The sequence below is a fragment of the Schistocerca nitens genome, chromosome 6 (genome assembly GCF_023898315.1).
Source record: "Schistocerca nitens isolate TAMUIC-IGC-003100 chromosome 6, iqSchNite1.1, whole genome shotgun sequence".
NCBI lineage: Eukaryota > Metazoa > Arthropoda > Insecta > Orthoptera > Acrididae > Schistocerca > Schistocerca nitens.
In genome coordinates, this window is record NC_064619.1 from 465,611,332 (window position 1) to 465,630,386 (window position 19,055).

Below are 19,055 nucleotides of genomic sequence, written 5' to 3' on the forward strand. Positions count from 1 at the left end.
CTGTTAGTTGGAAGAAAGCATGAGAATTCTGGGTCTCATCTAACTGATGACATGTAGAACATAGATCTACACGTCAGTGATATGAAATATTGTGGAATTGGGCCTTGTACTCTCCTACATAAGAGTCCTTTTGAGTAATTTACAACCAAAATTAAAAAGCACTAAGAAACAAACCAGTCCCTGGCAACCACAATATCATTTCTACCATAATTTGCTCCATCACTGGTATCACAAAATTGTATTCCAAATGGCACATAACATGTATCAGCAGTTTGGCAGTTCTCTCTCTGAGCAGCTGGAGATTGAACCGAGGGATTATCACACTTCTCAGATTTATGATGTTCACATTTTCTCCTAGGAAAAAGGAGCTTCACATATAATACAAAAACATGAATTTCATTACTGTTAACATTATTTCTGTTTCTACTCACTTTTGCTGCATGTGTCTAAGCACCCACAGGTAGTTTCGATGTCTCTTGAGTCTTCGTTGGATTTCATGGCCGAGGTAGCGCAGCTGCATACAGATGACAAGTGATGCCATTGAAAGGAAAATATTTGACCAGAGCAACATGTGCAGATGGTGTAACAAGTCTACAACAAGTGCTGCCAGTTCAAATATGAGCTGCGCATAGTAAGCAGCAGGACCACGTCGTTCCCACACTCTTGCCTCTCCAAAGCCTTCTGCAGAGCCGCTACCACCTGTACCAGCTCCACTCCCCCGGAGGTCATACAAGTGCAGGCAGTACCGCAGCACTGTGTGCAGTGTCTGAACTGTCAGTTGGATGCACTGCAAGAGTATCAATTGGTCAGCTACACCACTTCATTTATTTACAAACAGATGATATACATAAAATATCGGAACATAAACAATATATATGAAAGGGGGAAATTTTTTTTCTTTATTTTGCAACTAACTGGATCTACTTGAATGGAGAACACTAAATACCAGAGCTGACAAAATAGAATAACTTTCAACAACTAGAGCCACGGCAACAAAGTAAAATAGCTTTCGATACCTAGAGACAAAGTGACATCGGCACTAGCTGCCAGGCTTCCAAAACCAACAAACAGCATGCAAGGATCTTCTCTAACATGTTTAAAATTGGTTCTTCATTCTCATATAGCTCCTGTCTCAGTCTAGGTACCCAATTTCTCTTTGGTTCCTCGTGCTACATGTGTCTTTCAAAATCCAGCTGTTGAAATGTTCTGATTAGGCATACCTAGGTAAGCTCTTTTTTCTAGGCAACACATTGCAGTTTCTGTGTTATTTGGCACCCCTCAATTACACTCAGCTTAACTATTTTATTCTTCCCCAATGCTAGGAACTCTAAAAATTCTCCACCACCTAATCTTCAACCTGCCAGTTGATCTTTACATCAGTCTTTAATGTAAAATACAATCATCTTGAATCCAACTTTCATTGCAATTTAAGAAAGATTTTTCACTGGCATTTCAATTTGTGTTCTTTAATCACATGTACTATGCCGAGGTTCCCCCCTCCCCTCCCCTCTTACATTCACGTGAAGCAATAAGATAGCACCAGTGCAGCTTCTACACAAAAAAAGTGGAAAATTAGCACCAAGTTGTCTACAATTGGTTCACGTGCTAGACCACTAATCAGTAATTTGGAAATTTGATAAAACTTATGTCTTTTAATGTGGTAAATAGCAATATATTTAAATTTGAACAATGCGATGGAGACAGCTTTAACAGGTAAAAAGTAAGGGGTGAAATATTACTTTACTTGAAGTGTACACTACTTTCGAAAGTACTCATTCTGCCCTTGTTTGTATAAGTTTTTGAATAAGTATGAGTGGTCATGAAATCAGGTATGACTGTTTTTCCCCTTCTTAAATTCAACTCACAATTTCAGTTCGCAAAGAAGAATAAATAACTGTAACCTACAAGATTTTTTATCTCAGGGACAAAAGTACTGAAATGGTTGTAAACCACAGGTCTAGTCCTAGATTTTTTGAAAACATGTTTGTCAAACTGTTGCTACACAAAGAAGCAATAAGCTAAAGAAAATTACCTGAGGGACCATAAATGCTCCACTTTCAGCCACACCTGGAAAGCATTGTCTCAAGCCCATAATGACACAGAATGGTTATACAATATGAATGCTATCTAGCATTGAGAGCAGCATTACAAATTTGTTTGGAAATTCAGTTAGTTACTGTACTCACAGCCTGTTTATTATGAGAGAGATTCCTAAGATTGACATGGTGACAGTAACAGAAATGTAACTATAATGCTCTGATTTATCTCCCCCAAACTGTCACATTGGGATTCTCTTCAGTATTATCATTTTTTTTTTTTTTTTTTTTTCCTTTCTTCTCATTGTACAACTTCCTACTGGGACCAATTGTATTGTTCCCATATACCAGTTCAGAGATATTGGTGTCATTTACATTTATTCTATCACCTCAATTTTATACACGAGAAGTTGCTACTTAGAACTTGAACTAACGAAGAGTTATTGTGTACAAAAAGTATTTGAGACTTCAGTTGCAATATATATGAGAGAGAGAACAGTGTCAACTTACCTCTGCAACCATGAACGCAAAGGTGTTGAGTCCACTGCCAAAAAAGCCAACAAGTATGCAGACTATGAACAGGACACCAGACAGCATCAAGATGCCAAGCAAAAGTGCCAGCAAGCGGAAGTGGCTCCATGTTGGTGTAGTTGGTGAAAATGAGAGCTATAACAAGAACAGAGATAATACAAATATAATATTGGTTATGTATTTTACTTTTATTACTAGTTTGTGACAGAAATATAATAGCTAAACAGATAGATAGATAGATAGATAGATAGATAGATAGAGAGAGAGAGAGAGTGTTTGTGTATTGGGAACATAGCTCTGTTGAACTTTTTCATGTCTCTCACCAAACCATTTTAGACCATCTTAGCATGCCACAAGTAGGATTGTCAATAGCCCCACTGAAACATGCCAGTTCCTATGGCACTGGCATTCCAACCTGGATGGAAGAATGTCTAAACTAGTGGACTTCTGGGTCTCAGGCAACACTTCAGGCCAGCCACTCTACACCTCACCTTTGGTACATAAAGTTTCACTAAATATACAGCAGCATGGGCTTTTAAATCTTGGTATCTTGCATTTCAAAGGTAGAACAGTAGCACTGAATGACAAGTAAGTATAACCAGGTAATGTTATGTTATGTTATGTTATAGTATTGTCAGAAATGATGTGAAAAATCAAATACAAAATAGAATTAAAATCAAGATTTCCCTTAAATTAAAGGGAAAATGCAATGAGGGAAGTTCAGGACTTATTTTAAACTGGAAAATTAAAAACAGTATTACAGATACCGAAGAATCTCTGAAATAATAAGGAAACAGTATTTTGAAAATAAAGAAAAGCCATTCCATTCAAGTCTATGCAACAACATACTCTCACTCTGATGACACGGTCGTGGACATTCAGGTATTGTTATTGATATTGACAAATGGCAGCAGTATCATTGCATTATTGTAACAGGAGATTTTAATGTGAAGGTGGTAAAAAACCTAAACAACAATTCTACTGTGAGAAATGTTTATGATATCAGAAATAACAGGTTATACATTAGTAGAATATGCCACAACAAATCACTTTTGGTATATTGAGTTGCAGTTTTCATTTAATTATAGCAGACAAAGTCGTGAATTTTTTTACGTACACAAGTAATTTTTAATGCCTATAGCTGCTAAATTATAACACACTTACTTCTAGTAGAATAGTATCTTTCTTTTCTGTTGAAAAGCCCCTTCAAATAGGACTTCAATGACAACTATTTTTTATGTATTTATAATTATTTTGGCTTGTAGTCATCAAATGATGGCTTTTGCAAAGGTCAATGTCACCAAAACATAGTATATATCATTTGTGTGCAAAGGTTTAATACATAACATATTTAACTACAAAGGTTTATACATAATATATACAGCTAAGAATTCTTTCAGTCAATACAGACATTTATTTATAACAAATATTTTAATTTTGTTTTGAAATGGGTCCCCAGTATGTGTTCTTATTGATTCTGACAATTTGCTGACACACGGACTGTGGTCCATAACTTTTAATTTTGTTCTTTGTCTTCAATAAACATAATTATCTCTCGCGTTGTGATTATGTACATTGTAACATTTGGGTGTGTCACCCTGATGGACTGACTGTACAGTGAGATACTTATTTTTGCTAAGGATGTCACGAGAGGTATCCCTGTACCCCATGCCATGTATTGACTAAACAGCTCTCTTTTCTAGTACCAGTATTCTGTTGAAGTGCACCTCAGTGACACACTCCCACACAGTTTTTGGGTTTTCTTACACACAATTTTGCACTGTTGGCTAAGCAAGTACAATGCAACAATTATTTTCTTGCATACATAGTTAAAATTGTTTTCCATCAAAGACCGCCATCCAAGTCCAGATCAAAGAATTTATGGTCTTCATTGCAAGTATATGAAATCACACAAATATTTTCTAGACATCTGTGGCACGGTTGCCTGCTTTAAACTCCAGTGACTATGAATTTGTGGTATTTATTTTTAGGCCACATTTACTAAAATATTTAGTCACTTCAGATGTCCCAAGTGTTAAAAAAGATGTTATCTCCTCCTCATTGCCACCATAAAACAGTAGAGTGGGGCACCAGCATAAGTAATTCTATGGGAACCATAAGGAAGTATAATATCATTTACATACACGAGAAAAAGAAATGGTCCCAATACTGGGCTGAGCAGCACACACGGCAATACTGTTTCAGTTTATTTTTCTCAATTCATTTTGATAATTTGTATTTGTGCATAGTTCTCAGTTTTTTTGGGTAAACAGAAAGGAGTTCAAGATATGTGTGCATGATATTGCATGCCCTCAGTTTCAGCAAGAGGAGTGAACGGCTGGCTAGGTTGAAAGCCTTTGAGAGATCTGAAAATATACCTACAGTATGCTTTCTTTTATCATGATAGCTAAGACTTCATGCAGAAACTCTGTGACAGCTGCGTGGTGTTGCGATCTTTTTGAAATCCACATTGGGTTTCTGCATGGAGATCGTTTTTAGTGAAATGGTACACATATGGAGCTTGAAATACCGAACATCAGCCTTCCCTGTAATAAGTCCAGATGTAATTCATTGTGCAGTATAGTTCTCCGCAACCACTTTGCAGAAGGTATCGATTTTCAAGGATAAGATTTTGAGCTCTTGCTTTGAGAGTCGTAATAATACACATATGAACCACACCTGAATTACATGTTTGCTTACATTTGGTATAGTAGGGCAGACATTTCTGGGACCTCTTCTCCTGACAGCAGGAGAGTGATTTGTTCTGTTATTTCTTGTTACTTTGTCAATCTACACCAAAGCTGTCATTGAGTCTCCTATGGAGGTTCTTTCCAATGGCATAGAAAAAACTAAATAGCTCCATTAAAAAAATGCCAGGGTCATAGCTACACTCATTAAGAATTACTTGCATACATCAGAAAATCTGTGATGCCTTAGCGAAAACCATAATTATATGTATTTACTCAACTCAAATATATCTGGGGTCGTATGTCTTAAATGGCTCTCCTGGTCGATACAAATCCAACAAGTAATCTTTAGGCAGCTAATCAGAAAAACAAATCAAAAGAATTTATTGAAGAATCTGGAGAGGTTCAGACTGAAAGGATGGGGAGGGAGTGCACAAAGAGAAGTGGTAGTGATACTGATGTACAAAGAGAAAGTGTGAGGTGTAGAGGAAGTGATGCACAAGGAGAAATGGCAGGGAAACCGAGGGGAGGGAGGGTGAAGGATGAAAGGTTGGAGAAGAGGCTGAAGGCTGGATTAGGGAGAAAGGTTGATTATGAAGGGAGAAATCCTGATGAAGGGAGAAAGGCTGGAGCAAGGGGGATGAAAGGAGAAGGGATGCAAAAGGTGGGAAGGGGAGAAGGGACAAAGGCTGCAGGGGGGGGGGGGTTAAAGGAGGAAGGACAGGAAACGTGTGTGTGTGTGTGTGTGTGTGTGTGTGTGTGTGTGCGTGTGTGTGAGAGAGAGAGAGAGAGAGAGAGGGGGGGGGGGGGGGGGGGAAGAGCAATGTGGGAGAAATGATGGAAGAACAGGGTGAAACTAGAAAGAAGAATAAGGAAGTACAAACAAAGGATGAAGGTGAGGCAGAAAAGCATCTGGATGACATCTGGTGGGGGTGAGGAAAGTAACGCATCTGTGCATTTTGAGGAACTACTGGCCACACTAAAGAAGTTTAAGAGCTTGTGAATTTTATGGGCAATGCTAATTCCACTTTCTTTGGTATACTTAATCGACTTAGCTTACACACATAACTGCGCAAATCACTGAACAACACTGTTTAACATTTTATCTGTTGGTCACACACACTGAGTGTAAACCCTTACATAAGCCCTGCTAGTTTCACTTTATCTGTTTTGGAGAACTGTGTGATATACAATACCTAGATTCAATACTTGGAGCCATATCTTGTCAGTTATGTTTGATATTTCGCGCTTGTCTCCCAGTGCTCCATTATTTACAATTTTAACGTCCCTCACCAGAGACTGTCACTATAGCTGAACTGATTTTGTAGTGAATTCGTTCCTCCTTTTGTACACATTCGACATCCCCTCTTAATCTACCTCGGTATGAATGCCACTCGCCGCCGATTTATTTGCGCGTTTTGAAAGTTAGCTCTCGCAGATGAGTAGCAGTTTTCCAATATTGCATGAATGAACTGCAGCCTGCTGCTTGCTTTGTGCGCGACTCGGGCTACGTGATCGTTCTATTTCATACCTCTCTCTCTCTCTCTCTCTCTCTCTCTCTCTCTCTGCGGGCGTGACAAATGGAGCAGAACGCGCCGGCAGGAAGAAAAGAGAAGCGCGGCGTGACGAGTGGGGTGAGGCGGGAGTGTGGCTGGCGGAGCAGAGAGTGCTGAGGCTGAGTCGAGGGCCAGGCGTGGCGATCGATGCGTGGCGCCGCCGCCCACGCCGGGCTGCCAGCGCACGTGTCACCGCCCACGCTGTTTTCTGTCGACCGACTCTAACCGACACAACCCCTCGCCGGCTTCCCAGTAGGGTGGAGAGCGCCTTAAAGGTAGGTAAATAATCTTACGGGGGTCCATCCATCACGATCCCACACCCAAATAACTTTTTGCTGAAAAAGTTTACATGTCTGGTTTTCTAGCTCTTCGGTTGACTTTCGGAAACTGAAGTAGCATGCATACCAAGAGTCTTGAAAATAGCAAGAATCCCTAGAAAATTACAAGTTTTGTTCACTCCTCCAGCCCACACGACTGCGCTTGCGGTCTGACCGATAGCCAGGAAAGGCGCGCTTTCACAGGCCGCCTCTATTACACCTGTTCCATTCAATAAACGCGGAAACGACAAACCACACAAATTCTAAATCAAGACAGAAACGAAAATCCCCTCTAGTGATGAAAAGATCAGAAAGACGGCTTTTCCAGTGCGGAAGCAAAAGCAGGTGAAGACAAAATGAAGTATCTCCCTCATTTACACGCGCTGGCCATAGATTGCATAAACATAGTGTGAAATGTAACGCTGATATTGGTGAGGGCACTTTTCGATTTTCTATTGTGAAATCATGATTTTGTCAAATAAGGGGAAAACGCTCCTTTCGAGAAAAAAAGAGTGTTTGAGAAGACTGAATGAAATGGCAAACAAACAATTATCTTGTTGTGGTTCAGTTGGTCCCTGAAACACAATAATAATAATAACAATGGCAACACTATCAACAATGGCAACACTATCAACAAAGGCAACACTATCAACAATGGCGACACTATCAACAATGGCGACACTAACAACACTAATTTTGTATATATGCAGACTGAAGCGACGAATGAAAGTTTGTACCAGGGTCATGAAAGTCCGAGTTTTGATATCAGGTAGTTCCAATGACATTCGCCTATTAATAACTGAAATGGATGCCAAACTAAATGCTTGTGAACAACAGACATATGCCCCGTGTGATTCCGTTGTCCCTAATAGCAAAATCTGAAGGGGGATTTATTTTTTGGGTATTTGTAAGAAAAGGAGGAAAGAAAGCATGTTACGAGTGAGCAGGATACCAGGGTTCAATTCCCGACCTCAGTATAAATCTTCATTCGTCGTTTCAGTCTGCATATATATACCCCCCCCCCCCCCATGAACCATGGCGTTGGTGGGGAGGCTTGCGTGCCTCAGCGATACAGATAGCCGTACCGTAGGTGCAACCACAACGGAGGGGTATCTGTTGAGAGGCCAGACAAACGTGTGGTTCCTGAAGAGGGGCAGCAGCCTTTTCAGTAGTTGCAAGGGCAACAGTCTGGATGATTGACTGATCTGGCCTTGTAACAATAACCAAAACGGCCTTGCTGTGCTGGTACTGCGAACGGCTGAAAGCAAGGGGAAACTACAGTCGTAATTTTTCCCGAGGGCATGCAGCTTTACTGTATGATTAAATGATGATGGCGTCCTCTTGGGTAAAATATTCCGGAGGTAAAATAGTCCCCCATTCGGATCTCCGGGTGGGGACTACTCAAGAGGACGCCGTTATCAGGAGAAAGAAAACTGGCGTTCTACGGATCGGAGCGTGGAATGTCAGATCACTTAATCGGGCAGGTAGGTTAGAAAATTTAAAAATGGAAATGGATAGGTTAAAGTTAGATATAGTGGGAATTGGTGAAGTTCGGTGGCAGGAGGAACAAGACTTCTGGTCAGGTGACTACAGCGTTATAAACACAAAATCAATTAGGGGTAATGCAGGAGTAGGTTTAATAATGAATAGGAAAATAGGAATGCGGGTAAGCTACTACAAACAGCATAGTGAACGCATTATTGTGGCCAAGATAGATACGAAGCCCACACCTACTACAGTAGTACAAGTTTATATGCCAACTAGCTCTGCAGATGACGATGAAAATGGAGGAAAGGTATGATGAAATAAAAGAAATTATTCAGATAGTGAAGGGTGACGAAAATTTAATACTCAGAGAAGGAAACGTAGTAGGTGAATATGGATTGGGGCTAAGGAATGAAAGTGGAAGCCGCCTGGTAGAATTTTGCACAGAGCACAACTTAATCATAGCTAAACTTGGTTTAAGAATCATGAAAGAAGGTTGTATACCTGGAAGAATCCTGGAGATACTAAAAGGTATCAGACAGATTATATAATGGTAAGACAGAGATTTAGGAACCAGGTTTTAAATTGTAAGACATTTCCAGGGGCAGATGTGGATTCTGACCACAATCTATTGGTTATGACCCGTAGATTAAAACTGAAGAAACTGCAAAAAGGTGGGAATTTAAGGAGATGGGACCTGGATAAACTGAAAGAACCAGAGGTTGTACAGAGTTTCAGGGAGAGCATAAGGGAACAATTGACAGGAATGGGGGAAAGAAATACAGTAGAAGGAGAATGGGTAGCTTTGAGAGCTGAAGTAGTGAAGGCAGCAGAGGATCAAGTAGGTAAAAAGACGAGGGCTAATATAAATCCTTGGGTAACAGAAGAAATATTGAATTTAATTGATGAAAGGAGAAAATATAAAAATGCAGTAAATGAATCAGGCAAGAAGGAATACAAACGTCTCAAAAATGAGATCGACAGGAAGTGCAAAATGGCTAAGCAGGGATGGCTAGAGGACAAATGTAAGGATGTAGAGGCTTATCTCATGAGGGGTAAGATAGATACTGCCTACAGGAAAATTAAAGAGAGCTTTGGAGATAAGAGAACCACTTGTATGAACATCAAGAGCTCAGATGGAAACCCAGTTCTAAGCAAAGAAGGGAAAGCAGAAAGGTGGAAGGAGTATATAGAGGGTCTATACAAGGGAGATGTACTTGAGGACAATATTATGGAAATGGAAGAGGATGTAGATGAAGATGAAATGGGAGATACGATACTGCGTGAAGAGTTTGACAGAGCACTGAAAGACTTGAGTCGAAATAAGGCCCCCGGAGTAGTCAACATTCCATTGGGACTACTGTCGGCCTTGGGAGAGCCAGTCCTGACAAAACTCTACCATCTTGTGAGCAAGATGTATGAAACAGGCGAAATACCCTCAGACTTCAAGAAGAATATAATAATTCCAATTCCAAAGAAAACAGGCGTTGACGATGTGAAAATTACCGAACTATCAGTTTAATAAGTCACGGATGCAAAATACTAACGCGTATTCTCTACAGACAAATGGAAAAACTGGTAGAAGCTGGCCTCGGGGAAGATCAGTTTGGATTCCGTAGAAATGTTGGAACACGTGAGGCAATACTGACCCTACGACTTATCTTAGAAGCTAGATTAAGGAAAGGCAAACCTACGTTTCTAGCATTTGTAGACTTAGAGAAAGCTTTTGACAGTGTTGACCGGAATACTCTCTTTCAAATTCTGAAGGTGGCAGGGGTAAAATACAGGGAGCGAAAGGCTATTTACAATTTGTACAGAAACCAGATGGCAGTTATAAGAGTTGAGGGACATGAAAGGGAAGCAGTGGTTGGGGAGGGAGTGAGACAGGTTTGTAGCCTCTCCCCAATGTCACTCAATCTGTATATTGAGCAAGCAGTAAAGGAAACAAAAGAAAAATTCGGAGTAGGTATAAAAATCCATGGAGAAGAAATAAAAACTTTGAGGTTCGCCAATGACATTCTAATTCTGTCAGAGACAGCAAAGGACGTGGAAGAGCAGTTGAATGGAATGGATAGTGTCTTGAAAGGAGGATATAAGATGAACATCAACAAAAGCAAAACGAGGATAATGGAATGTAGTCGATTTAAATCGGGCGATGCTGCGGGAATTAGATTATGGAATGAGACACTTAAAGAAGTAAAGGAGTTTTGCTATTTGGGGAGCAAAATAACTGATGATGGTCCAAGTAGAGAGGTATACAATGTAGACTGGCAATGGCAAGGAAAGCGTTTCTGAATAAGAGAAATTTGTTAACATCGAGTATAGATTTAAGTGTCAGGAAGTCGTTTCTGAAAGTATTTGTATGGAGTGTAGCCATGTATGGAAGTGAAACATGGACGATAAAAAGTTTGGACAAGAAGAGAATAGAAGCTTTCGAAATGTGGTGCTACAGAAGAATGCTGAAGATTAGATGGGTAGATCACATAACTAATGAGGAAGTATTGAATAGGATTGGGGAGAAGAGAAGTTTGTGGCACAACTTAACCAGAAGAAGGGATCGGTTGGTAGGACATGTGTTGAGGCATCAAGGGATCACCAATTTAGGATTGGAGGGCAGCGTGGAGGGTAAAAATCGTAGAGGGAGACCAAGAGATGAATACACTAAGCAGATTCAGAAGGATGTAGGTTGCAGTAGGTACTGGGAGATGAAGAAGCTTGCACAGGATAGAGTAGCATGGAGAGCTGCATCAAACCAGTCTCAGGACTCATGACCACAACAACAACATATATACCATATATGTTGCCTCTGGAACTGTATACTTCCATCTGAATAATAATAATTTAAAAATAATGAAGCCAAACCGAGCGAAGTGGTGCAAAGGTTAAGATACTCAAATTCGGGAGTAGCGGACAAACATCCATGGCCATCCAGCGCGTTTGAAGTCCTCGCCTGGCTTCATATTCAATCTTTTTTCAACCAAGAACCTGTTCAGTCTTCATTAGTTATGAATCGAATCGTACAGTAAAGAAATTTATGGCACAAGTAGACTGAAATAAGGCACAGACTGATGCTCCCGAGACACGAGAAATACTGAATATGGTAATAGAGGGAACTCTTGGCGGAGGGAGGAGTTAAAAGTTGCTGAGGGAGACCAAAGTTTGACTGTAAGCAGGTTAAAAGTGGATGGAGGTTGCAGTGGTTATGCAGAGATGAAGAGGCTTACACAGTGTAGACTCGTATGGAGAGCTACTGCAAACCTGTTTCTGACAATACAACAACAATACCAACGAAAGCAACGACGATGACGTTACTCTATGCATCATTCTTCACATGACCGTGTAACTATGGTTTCTGCGTAAGTCCTAGTGGCTCCTTTCAGTTCGTCGATCCTAAAAGATTCTCCAGAACGAAAGGCCATATTTTAGACGAGCACGAAAACATGCATTATGAACACTCATAACTGTTCATTTATGCAGATTTTTTGGACTCCTTAAAAGACAGTGACTATACTCGCTTTGATATATTCCACATCAGTTTGTATGTATACACAAAAAGATTGTTTCATTTTTACAATGGTTGAATGTTAATAGTGTCATCAGGATAATGAACAATTCTGGGAACTTTGAAAGTTTTGCTTCTAATAACATCTCAAATGTAATGAATTTCATCAATTACTGAACATTGACAAGCTGCTATCTCAATGTCAACGGTCAGCGATGAAGCCAGCCAGTAATTTGGCTCGTGCTACTTATACAGTATTACTATCCGTTGACAGTTGCAAATGCAAATCACAGGTTTTGAGTTTGCGGCTTAGTATCAACGCATATTGATATGAACGAATCTCAACTTCATAAACGAAGTCATCATCCGACGTGAAATTCTAATTAAAATGAGTATAGTTGACCGACGATGAGCTCCTAGCGAATATTCAAGTGCTAATACGCACTTTTTTAGAATTCATACATTTTAGAATTGTATGAAGGAATACGCACTAGAAACCGCCATAAGCAGCATACAGAATTTTCTCCTGTTTTCCAGTTTTGAGACATGACCTTATGTTTTGAGCAGCATTTGTAAGTGTTTTGAGTTCTACAGAATGGTTCAAATGGCTCTGAGCACTATGGGACTTAACTTCTGAGGTCATCAGTCCCCTAGAACTTAGAACTACTCAAACCTAACTAACCTAAGGACATCACACACATCCATGCCCGAGGCAGGACTCGAACCTGCGACCGTAGCAGTCGCGCGGTTCCGGACTGGGCGCCTAGAACCGCTAGACCACCGCGGCCGGCTTTGAGTTCTACACATTTAAGTGCTGTACAGGACTATTTGGAAGTTATTTCTTCAATTACAGAATTTTATGGTGAGCAAAACTCCACATATTTTGTCAGCCGTGCACCACCTTTTACGTTTAAACAAAAAAAAAAAAAAAAATCTTCTACCATGGAACAAGTTATATTTGCAATGAACTGTGTTTGAAGTCTTAATTTTCCCTGTCTTGAAAATGGAAATGTGTGTTAATTTCAATTAGCTTTTATTTCACAATATCTTTCACTTTCATATTTTTAAAAAAGTTAAACGTTCCACTTAATTTAATTTCACTTCCTCATTACTGGTACCTAGTAAAGTAACAATGCAACAGACCATTAATACTGTACTGACAAGATTTTTTCGACTGTAGCACTTTCAAATTTCAATAGAATATCTGCTCCTACGTACACGACTTTTGTACCTTAGAATACTTTTTAGTATTTGGAAAACCTTACTTTTCCCCGAGGCATTTTTGTAATTTCAGAAAAAGACTGCATCGCATAAGAAGTGAATGGTATCATTTAAAAATGGAATAAAAATGGTTCAAATGGCTCTGAGCACTATGGGACTTAACATCTGTGGTCATCAGTCCCCTAGAACATAGAACTACTTAAACCTAACTAACCTAAGGACATCACACACATCCACGCCCGAGGCAGGATTCGAACCTGCTACCGTAGCAGTCGCGCGGTTCCGGACTGAGCGCCTAGAACCGCTAGACCACCGCGGCCGGCAAAAATGGAATAAGAAAATATATTGAACTTCTATTACAGAGCTAGCTAGAAGTGAAAGTCTGAAAAGTGTTCTAAGGCTCCATATTCTCCCCTACTCAATAGATGTCAATGGGACTGAACAGAAGGGGACGCCACCACCAACTGTACGTGTGTTCAGACTAAATGGGACGTCAGCACAGTACCGAACGACGAAAGTTGAGATTACAAGATACTATCCGTGGTACCAAAGTCAAAACGTAGTATCAGAATACCGAGCGTGATGACGCAGTGGAAAGCACAATGGATTCGCATTCGGGAGGGGGCGTTCAAACCTGCGTCCGCCAGTCCAGATGTAAGTTTTCCAGGATTTCTCTATACTGCTCCAGGCAAATGCCGTGATGGTTCCTTTGAAAGGGCACGGCCGATTTTCTTCCCCATCTTCAACACAATACGAGCTTGTCTGTAACGACCTCTATGACGACGGGACGTCAAACCCAATCTTCCTTCCTACAGAATTAATCCTAGTACAGTTCATCAATGGCCAAAGCAAAACCCAAAACGTATTTTCTCGACAAACTACGCTAATAACAACACAACAAACAATTTTTAGGACGAAATATGCAGTGAATTTCTACTTTTCTTTCAAATAACGTCAAACCCTCAACAGATCTGATTTTTTCACCGTTCAAGTTCTTTTTAATTATAACTGTTTCATCTACGTTCTTATTTATGCATTGTGTAGGCTATTACTTTGTAAAATCTAACTCTGTTTTGATTCAGATATTTGGTCCCTATGTGGAAGAATAGTCACAGGAAAAATATTCAAGTCCTCATGAATATTCGCCATATGTCAAGAAAACAAAGCAAACAATAAAATAAAGATTAAGAAGATACAAAAATCACTGTTTTAACGTGAGTGGCCGCGGTGGAAATCGGCACCAGAAAAGCTGCTGATTATGGTAGGATATCAAGCGGCTTTCCTCCTCTCTCGGATGTTTTGGGTATGAAATAAGTAACAGCAAAACTTGTTCCAAAACTGTTGAATTCCGAACAAGAACAGCGGCGAATACTAGTTGCTAAGAGTGACTAGACGATGTTAACAACGATGCAGAACTGCTGAAATGTGAAAGAAGATGGATTGTCGGGCATGCTTGCAAACCGAAAGGTCGCCCCGGTCAGACCACGGATTTCTCGCAACGATGTGAGGAGTCGCCAGAAATAACACGTGGTTCGGATTCCACGTTTAACTGTAGGTCCTCTTTCCCAGTTTGGATAACTGGGATAGGACAGGGACACCGAAGTCGCGTAAGTGGCGTCCAATCTGAAGACTTACACCAGGCCACTGAGCTACACGAAATTGTTATAAATATGCGTTAACGGATATGACGTCCCAGTGGAAGCATTGTGGATCGTCATAACCGGAAATGTGTGACGTGTGCGGTCCAATGTGAAGGTTATACTTACGGCATAGCCCACCATCAGTTCTTGACACAAGGTGAACGATCAATAGAGATGATTACTTACTATATCAACTTCATTTGCAATGCTTCTGATCACAATTAGTTCCTTGTTCGTGAATTACTGCCCAAAAGCAGGTCTGTAATAATGCCCAACCCTCCATATTCGCCAGACATTGCCCCACGTGACCTGTTCCTGTCTCCAAAAGCAAGCTTGAGAGGCTGTCGTTTTGCAAGCACATTGGGGTATTAAAAACGCATCGCTGTGAGGGCTAAAAGCTATCCCGAAGATAGAAGTATTTCGTGGATTGTGCACACCTCGCAGGTTGTCTCACAGTAGTGCGTGGTCAGTAATAGGGAAAGATTCTAAGAAAGCGCGGTCTTAAAATCTCGCTGGAACTCTCATCGTTTTGAGCCCCTAGGTGTTGCACCGATGTGTGGCGGATTTCCTGTTCCTTCTCACAGATGAGCCCGTTTTGCCAGAGACGCAATGTTGAACAATCGCACTCCCTTTTCTCTTTGTATCATTGGACACTTGAGTTTCTGACATTCATACTCCCAACGTTGTCGGAAGATATTCCACTTGACTGTCTAGCACCTACGTAGCTACAACATAGAGCTGCAGCTTTCTTTGCTCATCTAGCTTGTACGCAGGTGTGCCAGAAGTTCCCTGGCACGAGGAAAGGAAAAAGGGATTCTGTTATGTGGGCAGTTCGTTCATCCGATGTGATTTCTTCCTGTGGAATCCAGTGCACGAGAGGCCTGCCGAGACTGGAAGAGAATCATCATCAACAACAACAACAACAACAACACGGATACATCTTGTACTAGGGATAGTGGTTATCGCTCAAACAATCGGTTTTCCGTCATATCTGCTTTTTCCACGCCAGATTAATCCCACTGCTACAATCGCTCAAAATAACATTTTTTTGTATTACCGATTTTCTGTTTCTATTATTTCTTGTGATAAAACGTAAAACTCTAACAAAGAATGAAACATTTTGACTTCTCAACTTCAAGATACACAGAATCGAAACATTAAATAGGAAAATAAAAGTAAACTTAATATAATCATGCCAATATTTGGGAATTACTAATACTTGGTGCTAAAGGGTGAAGTCTGAGGTTGAAAAACTATTTTTTGTGTTAATTTGTCCATTTTCAAGGACTACAAGTAGATGAAGGTATTTCATGTAGCCGCAAGCCGCAGATCAACTACTTTCCATTTTTATTGTATACTATGAATGAATTATTAAGATTTAATTTATTATTCTTGTCATGATTTCCTTCCTCTTATTTGTTATAACAGGTGTTTATTTTTTACTAATAACGGCGTTGTTGTTGTTGTTGTCGTCGTCTTCTTCTTCAGTCCTGAGACTGCTTTGATGCAGCTCTCCATGATACTCTATCCTGTGCAAGCTGGTTCATCTACCAGTACGTACTGCAGCCTACATCCTTCTGAATCTGCTTAGTGTATTCATCTCTTGGTCTCCCTCTACGATTTTTACCCTCCACGCTGCCCTCCAATGCTAAATTTGTGATCCCTTGATGCCTCAGAACATGTCCTACCAACCGGTCCCTTTTTCTTGTCAAGTTGTGCCACGAACTCCTCTTCTCCCCAATTCTATTCAATACCTTCTCATTAGTTATGTGATCTACCCATCTAATCTTCAGCATTCTTCTGTAACACCACATTTCGAAAGCTTGTATTCTCTCCCTGTCTAAACTATTTATCGCCCATGTTTCACTTCCATACATGGCTACACTCCATACAAATACTTTCAGAAACGACTTCCTGACACTTAAATCTATACTCGATGTTAACAAATTTCTCTTCTTCAGAAACGCTTTCCTTGCCATTGCCAGTCTACATTTTATACCTCTCTACTTGGACCATCATCAGTTATTTTGCTCCCCAAATAGCAAAACTCCTTTACTTCTTTAAGTGTCTCATTCCATAATCTAATTCCCGCAGCATCGCCCGATTTAAATCGACTACATTCCATTATCCTCGTTTTGCTTTTGTTGGTGTTCATCTTATATCCTCCTTTCAAGACACTGTCCATTCCGTTCAACTGCTCTTCCAAGTCCTTTGCTGCCTCTGACAGAATTACAATGTCATCGGCGAACCTTAAAAGTTTTTATTTCTTCTCCATGGATTTTAATACCTACTCCGAATTTTTCTTTTGTGTCCTTTATTGCTTGCTCAGTTCAGCCATAGTAGCAGTGCTAAAAGTTTTCGTTTTTAAATAAATCTTGTTTCAAAATTTTTTATCGTAAAATCTGCACTGGTTTTTGAAATATTGCATTACTATAGAAAATGGGAAAAGCGATCAGTGCTATTTCAATGACAGTGCCTACAGCAACGAGTAACAAATACATGGCATCAGAACACTGCTGAGACACTGTATATTCCTGTTGGCTGTGTGTCGTGGCCTTAAGGTATGTGCGCCACCTTCACCGCCGGCAACGCCACCATGCCGGCGCTACGCGTGGGTGAGACTTTCCGCTCCCAGAGGCTGCAGTTCTCCCCTTGTGGGCGGTGCTTGTTGCATCCTCGCCGCCACCTGCAGGAGCAACTAGACATCACCACCCGGGCTCCCCTGATGCCGCAACAGCGCCTCTACATCCTCGCGCACGTGCTGTTGCAAGACCTGTACCACAGGCTTGGCCCTCATTCGCACTCGGGTCGGTGCCCTGAACGCCGCGGACACCGCGATGCGAGCAGCCCTCAGGAAATGGTTCCGCCTCCCGGCGAACACCCTCTTGGCCTGCTTCCACTCTCCCGTGGCCCGCCACGCGGTCTGAGGCCCCTTGTCACGGTTTGCGCGGCTCCCCCCGTCGGGGGCTCGAGTCCTCCCTCGGACATGGGTGTGCGTATTGTCCTTAGCGTAGTTAGTTTAAGTTAGATTAAGTAGTGTGTAAGCTTGGTCCCATGGGTTGTTACCACAAATTTCCAATTATCCCTGTGGCCCATGGGGGACTGTGCATTCCATCTGCCTCACCCTACGGCGGGCCCGACTCCTGACGCTGCAGAACATGGGGCCAGCTGTGGACGACGCGGGCCTGCGCGAGGTGCAGCGTGAGGTCGCGGCCCTCGAGCGACACTTGACGTGGGAAGGACGTCGGAGCAGGTTGGGGACATGTGGCCGGCTCGCCTACACGTCGCCTTCGACGTTGCGGCCCTCTCCGAGTCTGCCCGCATCCGGGAGCAGCACCAGTGGGTCGCCGACGCCAGTCGACTCCTATCTGGGCGCGACTACATCAACGCCATCCGCGCCAGTATAAACGCTTTGCGGCACAGGCGACACTCGATGCCGCGCGGGCTGCAGAGCCGTCGAGACCGCCAATCACGTCATCCAAGCTTGCGGACAAACTCACGGGTCCCGCGTGAAACGTCACGACGCGGTCGTGAAGTATCCCGCGCGTGGACTCGCGCAAAGGGGCTTCGACGTCTCGGTGGGGCCCCACCTTCCAACACCGGAAGGACTCCGCAAGCCTGGCAGCGTCGCGGTCAAAGCCGGCCAAGCCCACATAGTCTATGACCAGATGGTCGGCAATCACCTTCGGCTCGACTGGTGTCACCAGCAGAAGGCGGCGAAATACAGGGTGTCCGAAAAGTCTTTCCTCTGATTACATAAATAACTCAGGCTAGAAGTAAGATACAAATATGAAACTTGTGTCGAATTGTTTACCACTATCAAAGTTTTTTTTTTTCTGTTTTAGGTTCGCAGTACGTAAGTTGTGGATGAGGCGCAGTGCCCAAGAAGCCACGTTAACCAATCAGGAGAAGGCACCGTGTGTCCTGTGGTAGCATGAGATACGATCACCAATCACGGTGCAGAGACACTTCCAGACAACATTTGGAAGGAATCCACCTGATGTCAAAGAGCATTAAAGCCTGGTACGAGAGGTTCAAGAACACAGGATCGGTTGCTGACCTTCCGAGGTCTGGTCGACC

The 19,055-nt window shown here is 41.8% G+C and overlaps 1 protein-coding gene across 1 annotated transcript in view; it reads right to left on the reverse strand.

Annotated features, from left to right (window-relative positions):
- The window catches only part of LOC126263409 (E3 ubiquitin-protein ligase AMFR-like), an 82,231-nt gene that overhangs the window by 41,685 nt on the left and 21,491 nt on the right, over nucleotides 1–19,055 (reverse strand). The window contains 2 exon segments of the mRNA XM_049960503.1: nucleotides 432–787; nucleotides 2,547–2,702. Coding sequence (XP_049816460.1) covers nucleotides 432–787; nucleotides 2,547–2,702 — 512 coding nt within the window.